Below are 16,363 nucleotides of genomic sequence, written 5' to 3'. Positions count from 1 at the left end.
AAGTAACCAATGTTTTTAAAGCAAATGAATGACTGATCTGAGCATAATGGTTAGGATGTCCAACTGTTTAATACGCAGACTAAAGCAATAGGCACTACAAAGAAAAAATCCTCTGGAAAAGCTTGAAAGAGTATCATGAAACATGAAAAACAAGAAAAACTGTTGGATGGATTGTCCCCTGCATCTTCCGGAATAAAATCTGAATATCCAAGGCTTTAATGGGAGGATAAGCATCAAGCACTATCTTACAGATTCAACTGAAAAGAAAAAAGCCTACCAAGAAACCTCTCAATAATAACGATGACTTCCAGCTAACAGAAAGTCTTTTTCAATTAGGTCTAGAAAAGTTGCTCTGTAGAAGAGATCCAGTACTTCAACAGAGAATTAATAATATGGATATTCTCTAGAAGCTAAGTAAAGTATGAAGAAAACTCACTTTTCTAATAGAAATGGTCAAAACTTTTTCCTTCAGAAGCAGTATAGAAATGTAATAACGTATTGCTAAAATAATAGTACTATGTAAAGATATGGCCTTTGAAGAACAATTTTCTTCATGTTCACAGGATGATGATGATGTCTCTAAGACTAAYTTCACTCCAATCAGCTGTCAGCCACTAACAAGTAACACAGTTTGTCCACTTTCTGAGTAACTCTGACAGCACTTTTGTCATGTTCGTAACTGAACAGCAAGCTGAAGCACAAAGACAGGAATTTGAAAGTAAAGGCGGTCAACCGTAAGTCTCTGAAAGTTTTGTTGCTATCATGTGAGTACACAGAGACCACAGAAAATTTCAATGTATCTTTTGGAATATGACTGACAGACATCACAAGTTTGTCTTAACAATAGTAGCGTATAATTTGCTACCAAAGGTTAAGGCCATTTTGCTGCTGATTTTGACCYTGCTGCAAATCAAGCACTGTATTTTGAAGGGTAATGTCTATTATTATTATTAGTATAACATCTACAGTAACAATACAGATGATAATGAGCTAGGTAATTCTATGATGGAATGACTGGCTAGGTAGATGAGGGAAGAGCTTTTGACACTCTCCCATGGCATCCTCCTAGATAAGCTCAGGAAGTGTGGGTTAGGTGAGTGGACAGTGAGGTGGATTGAGAACTGGCTGAAAGACAGAGCTCAGAGGGTTGTCATCAGTGGCGTGGAGTCCAGTTGGAGGCCTGTGGCTAGTGGAGTCCCCCAGGGATCAGTACTGGGTCCCATCCTGTTCAACTTTGTCATCAATGACCTGGATGAGGGGACAGAGTGCCTCCTCAGCAAGTTTGCGGATGATACCAAGCTGGGAGGAGTGGCTGATATACCTGAGGGCTGTGCTGACATTCAGAGAGACCTGGACAGGCTGGAGAGYTGGGCAGAGAGGAACCTCATGAGGTTCAACAAGGGCAAGTACAGGGTCCTACACCTAGGAAAAAATAACCCCAYGCACCAGTACAYGCTGGGGGCTGACCTGGAGAGCAGCTCTGCAGAGAAAGACCTGGGAGTGCTGCTGGATGACACATTGACCATGAGCCAGCAATGGGCCCTTGTGGCCAGGAAGRCCAATGGTATCCTGGGGTGCATGAGGAACAGTGTKGCCAGCAGGTCGAGGGAGGTGATCCTGYCCCTYTMCTCAGCCCTGCTGAGGCCTCATCACGAGTACTGGGTCCAGTTCTGGGCTCCCCACTACAACAAAGACATGGAGCTCCTGGAGAGAGTCCAGCATAGGGCTACGAAGGTGATCAGAGGGCTACAGCACCTGCCCTATGAGGAATGGCTGCGAGAGCTGGGCCTCTTCAGCCTGGGGAAGAGAAGACGGAGGGGGGATCTTATCAATGTATACAAGTACCTGAAGGGAGGGTGTCAAGGGGATGGGGACAAACTCTTTTCAGTTGTCCCATGTGACASGACAAGAGGCAATGGGCAGAAATTGAAGCACAGGAAGTTCCGCCTGAACGTGAYGGGGAATTTCTTCACTGTGAGAGTGACGGAGCACTGGCACAGGTTGCYCARAGAGGTTGTGGAGTCTCCTTCTCTGGAGATCTTCAAGGCCTGCCTGGATGCAACCCTGGCTAACATGCTCTAGGTGACCCTGCTTGAGCAGGGGGGTTCCTTCCAACCTTACTGATTCTATGACTCTATGAATTTCTTGTAAAAATAAACGTCTTTGTAGCCACTGTAGTAATCAGGGCAATCTGAGAGTCCTAATGCAAGTTATATGTACCTATAATATTTTGTAAGGTGTTCCACTGATGTGCCCAGGAAATTAACACTAAACCGGATGGCACGCACAGCAGAATCTCACTGTGCAGAAAATCTTGACTATATCTATTTTTAAGAAAACATTCAATAGCATCTAGGTTAGCCGCTTAACTGAATTATTAAGATAGCCAAGGGAAATTTTACACAATGGCACATAACTTATGCTCCCATAACATAATTGCATGTCATTCCAGGGGCTCAGTAACTTTATCTGCCATGTGAAAGCATCAAAAGCACCAGGCACTTCCAAGCAAAATAAAAATCTCTTGTGAATAAAACAATACAATTGGTAATACTACAATAGCATTATAATTTTAAAGGTATCTTAAAAAAATTCAGTATATAAGTCTGTATATAAATTTTAAATCGAGTACATGACTGATCTTTATCAATCCAAATTAGACAGCTTTGTGATCTTTTTGAATAATAAATTATTTTTCTTTGAAAATTTTTGCTGATGGATTTGACTGTCCTAAATCATAAACATAACTCTGTCTGTAACTGGAATATAGTATTTTTAAAAATATGGTAAATTATATTGAGAATTAAAAAATAATTTGCAATACTATAAAATGTATAACTAAATCTATCTTTTCTAGTTTTATGTCAATGTAAGCCAATGTAAACCAAAAATTTTAGATGATGTATTAATTCTTTCTAATTTGGAGGATGTTCTATAATTATTTCTACTTTTCTCTCAAAATGTTTTTTGTATTTTGAAAAAAAATAGAGTACTTACGTCAAAAATTACACTAACATCTAAACTCAAATTTCCATAAGTTAGACAGGATTAGCGTACTATGTTTTTAATCTTAAACATTTAAAGAAAAAAAAAGATCAACTCTTACGTAATTAACTTTTAAATCTGAAGCTGATTTTGTCGTAAAGACGTTTTTAATTTTGCATTGACTTCAGACAAACCGTTCAGAAGTACTATTTTATTCAAACGTATCCAGCTACTGCCTATCACTATGTATGCTATCATTTCAACACTGTAAACACAGTAATAAATTAACTTAATAATGCTGTTATGAAAAGAAATCAGCCAGGTACATTTTCTACTTTCCTTCACGTATCAAGAGGATGACTAACAAATGAAAACACCTAAAATGTAGTGAAGGAGCAATATAATTACTTTGATTGCAATTTGGAGAAATGCAAAGAACASGGCAGGCCTCAGAATTTCTACATAAAATGCTTTTGAATTTTTAATGATCAAATATTATTAAGCCTTCAGTAGTATTTCCTGTTCTTCTGTGACATGCTGTCCTACAACCTCATGCTGTCGCAGTAGTTCTCAGAAAAAGAGCCAACTTCCAATTCAAGAAAAGCATTTCCTACAGCACCAAGATGTTTTCTCATTTCTGTATTGACCCGATCTGACCCTGGCTGTGAGTGCTGACAGAATCAGATCAGAAGGTGATGTGACTGCTGGCTATGAAAAGCATGAAACATGAAGGCAAGTTTGCAAGCCTGTAGCTCCTTGCTGTGTCAATCTCTTTTAATCAACTTCCGGTATGTTTTAACCGTTCATTTCTGGTGGATATTTTTTGATATTTATATCTATGTAGTTTTAATTAAGTAGTTTAATGCTATGCATGCATATGAAACAACAAGCACGTTCCAGTTCCATTTCAAAACCGAATCCATGAACTACTTTATTCTTATTAGTAAGTAAGTAGTAAGGCATACTTATTCCCAAAATATTTCATTTTATCCAATTAAATCCAAGCAAAATAAATTTTAAAAAGATGACAAACATAACTTTTGGTTAAAAAATAATTAAAATTCAACAATAAATCTCACAAACAAAATCTACTACATATTGCCTGATACAATACATATATCCCAGAATAGTTCCAAGAAGTATTCTGTATGCTATCTTATAAAGTTAGAACTGAAAAATTAATTAGCACATAGCATATAAAAAGATGCCATGAGTCCACTCCACTGACATACGAAGAATCACTGATTAAGAAATTCTTCTACATATGATAAAACAAGCAAGCAATATCTGTCTTAATCTACCCACAAACAGCATCTCATGTTATCCATAAACTTTTGCTAAAAAAAAAAATCACCAAACAAAACTAACAAGACTTTGGTCAATTTAACGATTCCTAGCTTCATGTATGGGCAGTCAATAATCAGGTGGATTTTCTGCTGCTGCCTTAATTTAGAAACATTCAGGAAGAAGCATAGGCCAGAAATGGACCAACAGAAACTGTCTTCCAAAACTACCTACAATCACGACAAGAATGAAAGAATGAATGAAAGCCTAGTCCTCCTTTCAACTGGCAAGTGGAGAGCTTGGAGTTTCAAACACCCTCTGAAGAGAAGCTCTTAAGACAGAGCCTCTGAGCAATGTCCAGAAACAGAATAACTGAAATTCAGGTAGAGTTTGCAGGGAAATAGATGCCTTCATCTGGGTGCTGCCCCTGTAAAACAGATATGCCTCTTCATACCTTGTCTCCTCACTTGTTCCTTCTGTCAAACAGGGGTTTCTTCTTTCTTACCTGGTAGGTAAGAACTTCTTCAAAGACTTTTGTATAGTTCCATTTTCAGAAGATTTATGCCATGTTCCACTAAGGAGTAGAAAATTCTCWTCTGAATCCTGATCATAGCACCGCCCTCCCAAACCGACCAAGGGAGCATGATACTACACCCCAGGAGAAAAATCTGATAAAATACATATGCATATAAATTCAAAGCTGCTCAGCTGAATTGCTGCAGAAGAGGAAGCAGCATGAAAAAATGGTGGTTTTCAAGAGAACAGTTCTACAAAGAAACAACTTTTTCTAAGGAGCCCTACCAGTTTTCTGCACATCTGCTTCAACTGCGAATTTATTTAGTAGGATGTGTTAGGAGGTATTTAGTAGGTAGTTAGGAGTGATGCCAAGGAAAAGTACTTTAATAAACTGTCAAAAAAGCTTTTCTCAAGGAAAAAGCAGATCATTCTCTCTCCATCTGAGATATGAAAGCAAATCTTCCCTCCTGAGTTTTACGCACAAGAAAATTTGAGGTCACTTAACATAAAAAAATGGACAGAGATTAATTGTGACTTGGTCCTTGTGAACCACTGAATGAAATAAAGTGGTCATCAGAGCAATTATCTCACTCATTCTACTAGTAATTACTTTTGCTGTAAGAAATACCATTTTGACTGATAAACAGTCAACAGATACTTGAGTTAGAGGCTCATAAGAGAACTGATTAGTTTAATTATGACATAATTTAGGTCCCATTAAGACAGGAGTTTTTTAATGGAGGGAAATAAACTGATTATGCTCTTAAAGAACATCTGCAGATGACAAAGTGAGAGTAAATGGATTTATCTTTAGTATAAATAAGACAAACGTGGCAACATATAAACCTAGAAAAAACTAAGAATAAGACCTGATTTTTAACGCAAAATCTAAACTTTCTGGAAAAATCAACTCCTCCAAATTTTCCTACAAAATTTTCCCTATTCAATAGGGAAAATAAACCAGTCACAAAATAGTATGCTGTCTTGCTAATTTAACCTATTTGATTTATTCGGGTTGCTATAAAAAAAACTCTTGCAATTAAACACACTAAATGATTTCACCATTATATTGCTTTGTCTCTTCAAAGCAAGAACCCAAGCTTCTCATCAGCTATGACAACGAAGAACAATCCTTCAGCTGCTGCTTTTGAGAAGAGACAAACTCCTGAGCCTGCTCTTCTTTTCAGAGCACATTTTCTCACACAAAGTGAACAGATATGCTTACCCAATTCTCAGATATCAAAATTGTATACTTGTGCCAATCTTCTGTCTTTATGTATGATATTTTCACTCACTTTCACCAAATGGCATATTTTTTGATTCGTGCTAATTAACTACAGGCTCTTAGGTATATTTAAGACACTTATTTCCTTCATTTTATAAGCTCCCAATTTTTCATCGATGAGTGACTAGAGTTTCAAATTCTAATTTTTCATTTTCATCASTGGCTACTACACCAGAGAAAAAATCCAAATTCTAATAATTAATTTAAAAGTACATAGAAGTGCTTTTTCTTTCAAAAATGCATATTACTTTTAGCATCTCATAATTAATCTCTGAAATGTGAATGTCAGATTTGTATTAATTATTTCTCCAAGAAATTAAACAGTATTTACACATCATAGATCTTCTAAAAACTCCGTGAGATCTTGGCCCAAAAACAGAACAAAAACAATGACTTGAACAAGTCAAAGTCCCTTCAAGCATCTTGGAACTAATGATCTACTATGGCCTCAGAAATTCTGGTGCTGCTTCAGTGAAAACACAGACTTCTTTGACATTCTCCTCACCCTGTAAACATGGAATTTTTTTCAATACATATCAACCATGTCCACAAATACACATTCTCTGTTGATCTAYAGAACAGGTGCAGTAACTGAATTAACAGAAGCAGTCAATTCTCTCACTATATCTATTTTGCGAGTCTCATAGTTTCCACCTTGAGTTAACCACCTCTGTCTGTACTCACACCGACATTATCAAGAGACAATGTCCATATTATTTCAATAATTTCCATACTATTTCAACCATATGATCAGTTATAACAGCTGTGACCCCTCTGAGTATGTTTAAAAAATCAGGGCTCTTGCATTAGTACTGATACTCAGGACAAACTAGTGAAGAAGCATGGGGACAGCTTTCAAAGTCTTGCTACTGTGCATCACTGTATGCCAAAATGAATTTTGCATTAACTAAATCTTTGGCTACCTGTGTTTCTGCATAAGGTACAAGTACATCAATGGTAACATCTTCTGACTACACAAGTTCACAGGACAGAAGTTTCACAGAATTTCCTCAGCAGTCCTAGTGAGCTGTGTACACAGCAGAAACTCTGCTGTTCAAAATGTAAAGACCTTCTTCAGATACAAGGTTCAGATCATTTTGCCTTTTAATTTTGTTTTCTCAGCAAAGAATTCATATTTTTCCCATGATTACCACTATTAAAGTTATCAGGTTTCCCAGAAAAATATTCCATTATACAACAAACACTGAATCTATTCTGCCTACTTTTCTTTATGAAAATAGAATTTCAAAAGAGTTTCCTTAACTAAATATAGACTTACATAAAATGACTTTTATTTGAATTTGCATGTGGGAAGAAGATTGAAAACAGACGTTTGCTGTCAGATTCCTGAAGCTCTCAGAACCAAGCTACTTGGGCTTCGGTTTGAGTTTTGGTTGGACAATCATTTCTCTGCGTGAACAGTCATTTGTTTTCAATGTAGGGTCTTCATTACAGTGTCCAGAAGGTTTCAGTGAATAAGGAAATACAGCAGGCTTCTCCTAACATGGGGAAGGTCGCCAAACGGACAGTATCACAGAAGACACAAAGATTATTGTTTGTGTTACCAACTCTGAACTTGCTTGTAATTGTGTATAGCTGGTTTCACAGTCTTCAGTAGGAAACTGGTAGATGATTTTCCTTCTATGTTTCTCATTCTGTTGCTCAGATTTTCTGGCCTGCATCAACAGTAGACAAGACCACTTCATTCTCCTTGCAGGATTATCAGAATCTCATCTCAGTTAACGTTGCCTCCTTCCCAAGAAGCATTACCTCACCTCATGCAAAATAGCATTAATTTTCCTTTTTCAAAGACCTGACATAATGGCAAGGCATGCAACCATCCCATGAAGGGATATGCATCCAGTCGTCCATAAATCTCGGACTCAAGTGTCCCATAGGAGGCGACCTGTGCCAACTGCTGCTGCTGTAGCTACCTACTCTGTGTACTTCTTGCTGTCAGGGAATAAAGTGGTGTGTGGCTACTGAGAACAGACAGGTGAAAATGCTGCATATATCTTTCACTRTCAGCCTGTGACTGCTGCAAATCAAAGGCACACGCGCAAAACCTACTGACTGCAAGATGCCAGAGGTAGCTTCAACTTAGCAGACTTTCCAAACTCAGAAACTGGTGCTCAAAATTACGCATGTTTTAATACTATCCCACCCTTTCTTGATCTAACATTTGCTAAATAGGACAGACACTTTACCAAAGACCTCCTGTGGGACTTCAGAACAAAGATTTGTTTCCTATGACTACCCCTAATAATGCAGGTTGCAGGCACATTGTAGAATTTCCAAGTATTACCCAAGCAACATTCTGAGCTGTTACTGTATGTGATCCACTCCAGATTACAGGCATAACCATGATATGGGTTTTGTTCTTGTTTTCCCTCAGTAAATTCATTAAAGGATTCAAGGCGAATGACCAGCTTTCTTCAAAGACTATGACTGTAGAAATAATTTAGGAGGTTAGTTTCCATAAATAACAAAGACTACTGCTCGGAAAAAAGGATATGGAATGCACATGGCATSCAAAGAGTTGCTTTTTGGAGATGGTAAAATGAGCAGTCCATCCATTGCTTAATTAAAATAATTGCGAGGTATATGTAGCTACATCTATATATGTATCTATAGGTGTATCTATATGTTATGGATCAAGGGCTGTGGAGTAATGCATCAGGATATATGGAATTCCAATCTAAATTGCAAAACCTAACTGATATTAAAGAACATGGATTGGACAAAGGAACTTCAGGCAAGCACAGTCCCTGAAACCATCAGAGCTGTACTGGAGAAGAATTAGTTTGCACAGCTCCTCCATATTGTTTGGTTGGTGTGATCTGGGAAGTATATTGGTCTGTGTTTGTATCTATGCCTGTATCTATTTATATGTCAAGGGCTGGGCGGACGTTGTGTCTGGAACTGGGTGGTCCTTTGGGCAGTATTTGAAGTGCAGAACACCTTTGTTGAGATCAAAGAACGTGGACTGGAGCAGGGAACCTCAGGGAACAACAGCCCTGCAACTGCCAGAGCTTTTACACATCATTTGTACTGCAGAGTGGCTTACACAGGGACAGCAGTTTTCTTTTAATGGAAATGCTAATGATATGGGAAAAGGGATTACCCACGTAAATGCACCTCATTAATAAAGTGGGTTAACATGCCAAGTCCAGGAACAGGGCTCAGTCATCACTCAAACTYTGGGTAAAATTTAGGCTAGTTGTCCTAGCCCTTGATGATGCAGGACAGTGATGGGAACAGATCTATCCATGGACTGAAGTAACAAAGCACTCTACACCAGCCTGCAGAACCAAAACACATCTCAGCACTGCCACCAAGATACAAAAATAAGACAAGAGAAGGGTAATCCCCTGCAGGTCCAGACAAGATTATACGGGGTTACCCTGAATCTGAGCTACTCTGATCCTACAGTGACCATTCCTGAGAAGTGGGACTGTAAGACTCAACACATCAGATCCACACAGACCTACAAGCCCCTTAGAAGGTACCCTACAGCTGCACTAACCCTTCTGCTCCAGGGGCATAACTCTCCCAGGAGATAAAACAGATACCTGTGATGTCTAAAGAGAGAGGATGGTTTGGCCCTCTCTGGTTTTATTTCCGATTAGGAGAACATTGGGTTATATGATAAAATACTTATCTGCAACCACACAGAGGCACAGAGGTGCAACAGCAGGTGAGGGGAACCCAAATCATTGCTCAGGGAAAGGATGTCAGGGCTCATCCCAGAATTGGTCCAGGAGAGCCATGAGCCCCATTGCCCAGGTGTGAAACCCATCAAGATGAGTCAGGGGAATCCCTTTAATCTCACTGGGATTAAAAGGTGGATTACTGCTTGGGAGTATGGGACACAGTATGGAATGCAGGGGAAGAGCATTTGGGGATTGTACAAGACTTATTATGGGATGTTTAGAAGAGGAACTAAAAGTGGAGAAAGTGTGATCTAGGTGATTTGGGGAGGAATAAACATGGGCAACTAGAGATAAGGGGATAAAAAAGGCTAGTTGTATGTAAACAGGTCACTCACTGGTCAGCACGCTTGTCTGGCCATGCAACCACAGAGGGACATGGAGGGACCAGGGGAGTCCTAGCCAGTTTCTGCAGAGACCATATGTGTCTCCACCAAGATCCTATGTGTGTCTGTCTTTGTGTCTCTAGGGATGAGGTACCTGAGARGAGTGAGGATCCAGGACCATTACTGGATGGGCTGTACACCCCAAGGGCAGCTACTGGCCCACTGTGTGTGTTGTGTGTATGAGACTGACTGTACCAGCAAACAGAGTGAGGTTGTGGGCCTCAAAAGCTCGTATGTCCACATGTCAGCAACTGGGAAGTCTAGGGATCCACAAACCAGCTACTGCGTGGACCAAGTGTCTAAGCCTAGCTACTGGACAGATCCATATAGTACACACATGTATGTTCCACAAATCTTCCTCTTGATCAGCCATAGAGGGGAATAGGATGAGGCTGGTGCTGTTCATATGAGTGTGGAGCGCGTCTGTCCATGTTGATCTGTGTGACCRGTCACAAATGTGTGTTGTATATGTGTGTATAACTACTGGGAATACATTCCCAGCCTCACCACTGGATAATCAAGCAAAAATCTAAAATGGCAATTATGGTATGCATTCAGTTATATTCCCTGACATCCAAAATACAAAACCAATTGCGAAGTTCATGATGAGAATTGGTAAATCTGCTGCCAAACCAACTGACAGAATTCCATCTGATAAAATTTTGTAGCCACACATGGTTCTACTGTTTGACACATGTCCTTGTCATTTGGGTTTAGGTCAGAGTTATACATCATTTATCCTAGAGAAGAACAAGATAACTCTGAAAGCAAATACTCTAATTTTCAATTATTTTAATTACTCATTGAGGTTTGAGCACTAGGGTGGATCTCAGGCTGGAGACTGGCAAAGAAGAAAATAAAATAATTTTTTCCTACATTCTTGTGAAACATTCTGTCTGGCTCTTGTTTGAGAACAAAATTCTCCTCTTTCAATAAGATTCTCTGATGTGGTGGATTGAATGAAAAAGGAACAAAAGGAAGCACAGGGATATAAGGGGGTGGTGGAAATAAAGAGTATCTTCACAGATGAAGCCCAACAGCTATTTATCCGAAGTTTTAACAGCGCATGAAACAAGAGGGTGAGGACAAGACTAAAGCCATCATTCAAAACCAGAATGTGATTAACCACTGCACTACTAAAATTTGTCTGCAAACCACTGTCAAGAGCCACAGYGGAAGCCTGGACCTACCACATGGACAACACGTGGCACTGACACTGGTAGCATTGACACTGCCAGAGTATTTCTTAGATATTCTAAGTTAGACTAACTTTGAGAGTACAACAATAGGTAGAAAAGTCTCCTTTGAGAGACTTTTCTGAAAAATTCTTGAAGCTATGCTTGCCCTGAAAATAGGAAGCTATACGAACAGCTGGTGTAGACACTGCATGATTTCTCTCCCCTATCTCAGTCTGAGGAAAGGGAAAATGTACAGACTTCAAGATGAGYAGGAAAATGAATTTATCAGTCACAGCCTATGGTTGGTCTACAGCAGAATTAGAGATGGCATTTTCAGCACAAATTCAAGCAGTTTTTCTAGTACGAGATGTGCCAGCTATTACCTTCAGTAACAAAACTTAAATATATCATAGGCATCTTAACAAAGGAGTCACAGTTTACCAGTGATCAAAGTGCTAGGAAGAATATACAACARTACTACTATTTGCTGGTTAATTCGTGATGGATATTTTTTTAAAAAAAAAGAGAGAGAGAGAGAGAAATAACTCTTCTTTTTTTTTCCTCTCTCAATTTGTGTCCTTTTTACAGAGAAACGTAGTTCCTCTTCTTCCTTTGACGTGGATGGTTGCGTGGATATTTTGTGCCAGCCCACAAGGTTAGATTAAAAATCAATGCCACAGTTTGAAGTGAAGGACAGATGTCAGGGAAAGCAAATTCTGTATTTTTGCCAAGTCTATTAAAGATCTCAAAAAGAAGCATCGGTTTAATCTTAGTTGCTGCTTTTGATTTAACTAGAATCATTGATATTAAAAAAAGAAAAAAAAAAATGATTCCCAGTAAAATTCCAATACTCCAAGGCTCATGAACAGGGAGTCACAGAGCTTGCCTAAGGGAAAAAAAATGCATAGACAATAATCTTGGTGACATCAGAGGATCCTTTCAGCAAATAGCCATTAAAAAGGTAGATGAGTCCACAGTTTGCAATTTCCTCCCGTCTACCACAGAAAGGGAAAGTTCATAAACTGAATCCTATATTTCATCTTGCCCAGACAAATAAGAAACCTGAACACAAGCATCAGTTTCCAGTATGACAATACTCTGAGAGTGGGTATCTTTTGAAGTCTTTATACAGATCAGGATTAAGTATGACCCTACTAAAAGTTCTCAGACATGGAAAGGACGATCTACAGAAAATAACCTATGCCTCCCTAAACCACTGAAATTACAAAGAGACAAGAAAGGAAAAATCTAACCTTAAGATACCGAGACACAGTCTGCTCTCTCTCTATCATAAAGCAAACTAATCTACATCTCACAAACTGGTTTTTAAGTTTATGAAATCCTACAGAAGACACAGTTTAAATCAGTAACTTTGCAGTGGCAATTCCAAAATCAGTATCTCCTACACATACACAGCCCAGGTTGGACAAGGGATCTTATTTTCTACATGCACAGTGAACGTTCATGCCATTTCTTTGTCAGGCTAAAATACAAAAGAGTATAAGGAAAATGTGGACACTCCTATAGAACTAAAATAAGCTAAAGTAGCTGAGGTTTTATTTACCTAATTTACTCCCTCACATAAAACCCAGTAAAACTTTCAAGGAAGAATTCAGTTACTGGCACTCCCAAAAGATAAAAATTTCCAAAGCATTGTGCAGCTAGAGCGACACCTTCCACAAGTGTCTACACACTCAGCAGTAAAAGTGTGCAGATGCTTAAGAAATGGGATAGAAATAAGACTATCTATCCCCAAGAATAGTGGGTTGATTTTTGGAAACTAATTCTCAGAAGGGTTAAAATGGAAAGATCACTAGAAAGCAAGAAAAAATCCTCTTGAGATAGACTGGAGCTGAATAACTGAGATTCTCTTACTAGTTTGTTCTTTGAATTGAACAAGCATTAAAGCATTATATTCTGTACATCTCTGCTAGATAAAGAAATCTAAGTGACCCTAGTTATGCTCTTCTGTTACAAAAAACATTTGATGGAATCAAAAGACAAAACACAGAGAGAAACTGTAATCTGTTCAGCATGCAATTAAACCACAGGGTTAAACTGAGGTTACAGTTGGAAACATGATTAAGAYTAGATGTTTATGTTGAAAATAAATGACATTAAAGCATCTAATCATACAAAAATCTTAGAGCAGGTTCCTACATTTTMATTTAATAAAAAGATGTAAAAATCTCTTTGAAGAAGCCAAACTAGTTACTGGTGCTGGAAAGGTTATTTTTCTAAGGAAAATACTCTCAATCCATTCATTRATTTAATACTACTGTCTACTATTAAAAATAAAGCACTGATCTCAGACTTATGGATTTCAATTCCTCTCTTTCCCACTGTTCCTTAAAATAAGAATGCTATTCAAAGTGTAATAACGATATAAAGGTTCTTATAATRAAGAGGACTAGTAATATCACCATGTAGCACACGATCTATGTTGTTTAATCTTTGTGGCTAGAGTTGGGCTCACTCATGTTTGATTCTTTAAATACGTAAGATTTCAGACATCAGGCCTGCTTTTACAAATGAGACCCTTTATTTGTATAAATGCAAGCAGTCATGCTTGCAATTTCATACTCTAAAACATCACAGAAGTCTTAGAATTCATATGGTACTTGCTCACTAAGCATATTAAAATTTTTGCAGTATACTGAATTTGACATCTTCAGAGAGTAAATGAAACAATACTGATTACTGTATTATATAACCTCAGTTTGCTACCCATCTTTAAAAAATTCACTTTAGTATCTGACTTTACTGCAACTGCTTGAAATACTACGAACTAACATCATCAGGTACTCATAAAGTTATGAAAAACATAGGATGCTAGCATGTAAATGGCACTATGCTGCTTTTAGAAAAAGGGCAGAAACTGAAGTGCTGATCACTGCAAGTATAATCTTACTATTAGAAAAAAATGCTGCTTTGAACTGAATATTCTTCTTTAAGCATGCTAACAGTTCTGTATAGCTTCTGTAAATTTAAGAAGCATGCAATATTCCAATTGCAGAAAACTGAAATAGCTTTACATTCTCTCAACATCAGTACAATGCAAGCAGGAGAATCTCTAGTATGCTTGATCACGGTGCCATATAAATCAAAGTACAATCCCCAAGAAATCAGATAAAGTCATTGCATTATTTCTCCCTGATTTTTCCTACTTTTATCAGATCTTCTCACTCTTGGTAGCATTCTGAATAATAAGTTCAGTCACATTTCGGCAAAAACTAGCACACTGTACCAAAGCTGAGAGAGAGACATCAAAAAACTGTTACCATAGGAAACCGTAAACTATTTCCCTCCTTGTAGTTCAAACCACATTAATTCTTATGGTGTGAGAAGTCCTACTGAAATCAATAGGGTCATCTGGAAGCACCAGGAGGAATGGTAGTGCATACACAGCATTAAATGTATAATATTACACTTTGGCAGCTTGAGCCTTAGATTAGAACAAGTAATGAGGTACTGCTCCCTTAGTGCAATGGGCAGTTGTGGATCTGGATTTCCCACACCATCAGACATCAGAGGTGCTAACAGTTCTTAAAAAAATACCTTTCCCTGCATTAGGGTGAGTAAGTCAAAACTGTAGATATTGATGCAAATGATAGTGATTCAAACTTCTGATTCTACATCCAATACCTACAGTGCAGCATTCTATCATGGCATATTGTCTGCCCACTTTCCTCTTCGCGTTTTTAACACTAAGAAAAAAATATATACTATAGCCTTGTAATAGACTCTAACAGTCATACTTAAAAAACTACCAGTAAGTTCTTCAGGAAGAAAACTGAAACCAAGAAATGTATGGCCACCATGGCAAAGTTTTCTAATATATATAAAATCTTGCACGAAGGACGTAGCATCCCTTTTACTTGCCGCGTGCAATACCTGTTACTCATGTCTGACACAAGCAGAATGTATGATTTGGAGCACTTAGCATCATAGAAACAAATTTTGTGCAGTGAATTACCTACACAGTTGGTTACTGCTAACTCTCACCCAAACAGAAAAAGCATAAGAAATCAGTATTAAAAACCCATCCGCAATGACACCTACTGGAAGGGAAAAGATTGATGACTCAGGCTTGCATCTGCCCTTCATACTCCCCACATTCTCCTACTGATATCACCAGGGCATATAAAAACATCCTTAGAGGGAAAATACATTTCAGAAACAACACTAGCGCACCTCTTCTGCATCTACAGTGCTGTTTTTTAAATTATTTTTATGAACTTCAGCACCCTATAACATTCACCACAAACCGAACCAATAAACTAGAGGAGAAGGCTCAATTTGGCAAGAATGGCTGATGTTTTCAGCTTCACCCGAAAGCTGCRTGAGTTAGAGCCGCGCCGCTAATTCCGCACGTAACCGCCGCTTTTCAGACGCCAGCCAAAGGTCCACCTGCTGCAGATTAACCTCCTCCGCAGCGGAATTACTTTAGGAAACGCACCAGATTACTACTTCTCCTCCTCCTCGCCCTGCGGCCCGCTCGCCGCCGGTTCGGCCGGGGCTCGTCCCGCCGCACAAGTTTCAGCCCCGCGGCGAGCGAGCCGCTGTCCCCGAGCCGCCCCGACGGCGCGCTGCTCGGGGCGCCCGGATCCTCCCCGCGCTGGCCGCACAGCGCGAGGGGGATTTTCGGCGGAGACGGGGCGAGACGGCGGCTCCGGCCCGGGACGGCGGCGGGGCCGGGCGGGAGGCGGCCCGCCCGCCGCCGGCGGTACCTGATGATGTCGTCCTGGTGGCCCAGGTAGAATTTCTGCCGGTGCTCCCGGGGGCTGTAGACCACGCCGACCCCCGCCACGAAGTAGACGATCTCCTTGGCCGCCGTGTAGTAGAGGTTGTTGCGGCACTGGTGGCCGCGGTAACCGTAGACCCACTCCAGCCGCAGGTGGCAGCTCGGCGCGCTCCGGTCAGCCATGTCCCGCCGCCCGGGTACGGCTCGGCGCCGCCGCCGGAGACCCCGCGGGAAGGGGGCGACGGGCCGGCCGCCCCCTCCGCTCCGCTCCGCTC

General features: G+C 39.7%; 1 protein-coding gene across 1 annotated transcript in view; it reads right to left on the bottom strand.

Annotated features, from left to right (window-relative positions):
- The window catches only part of EML5 (EMAP like 5), a 125,839-nt gene extending 109,568 nt beyond the window's left edge, over nt 1-16,271 (bottom strand). The window contains exon 1 of the mRNA XM_085317569.1: nt 16,075-16,271. Within this exon, the coding sequence (XP_085173695.1) occupies nt 16,075-16,271 (197 nt within the window). The remainder of the gene's footprint in view (nt 1-16,074) is intronic.
- Nucleotides 16,272-16,363: the final 92 nt, after the last annotated feature.

This window comes from Rhea americana, unplaced genomic scaffold (genome assembly GCF_003343005.1).
Source record: "Rhea americana isolate MKP2758 unplaced genomic scaffold, rheAme1 scaffold_5, whole genome shotgun sequence".
NCBI lineage: Eukaryota > Metazoa > Chordata > Aves > Rheiformes > Rheidae > Rhea > Rhea americana.
The sequence above is the reverse complement of the archived record's forward strand: the minus strand, read 5'-3'. Positions and strand labels throughout refer to the sequence as shown.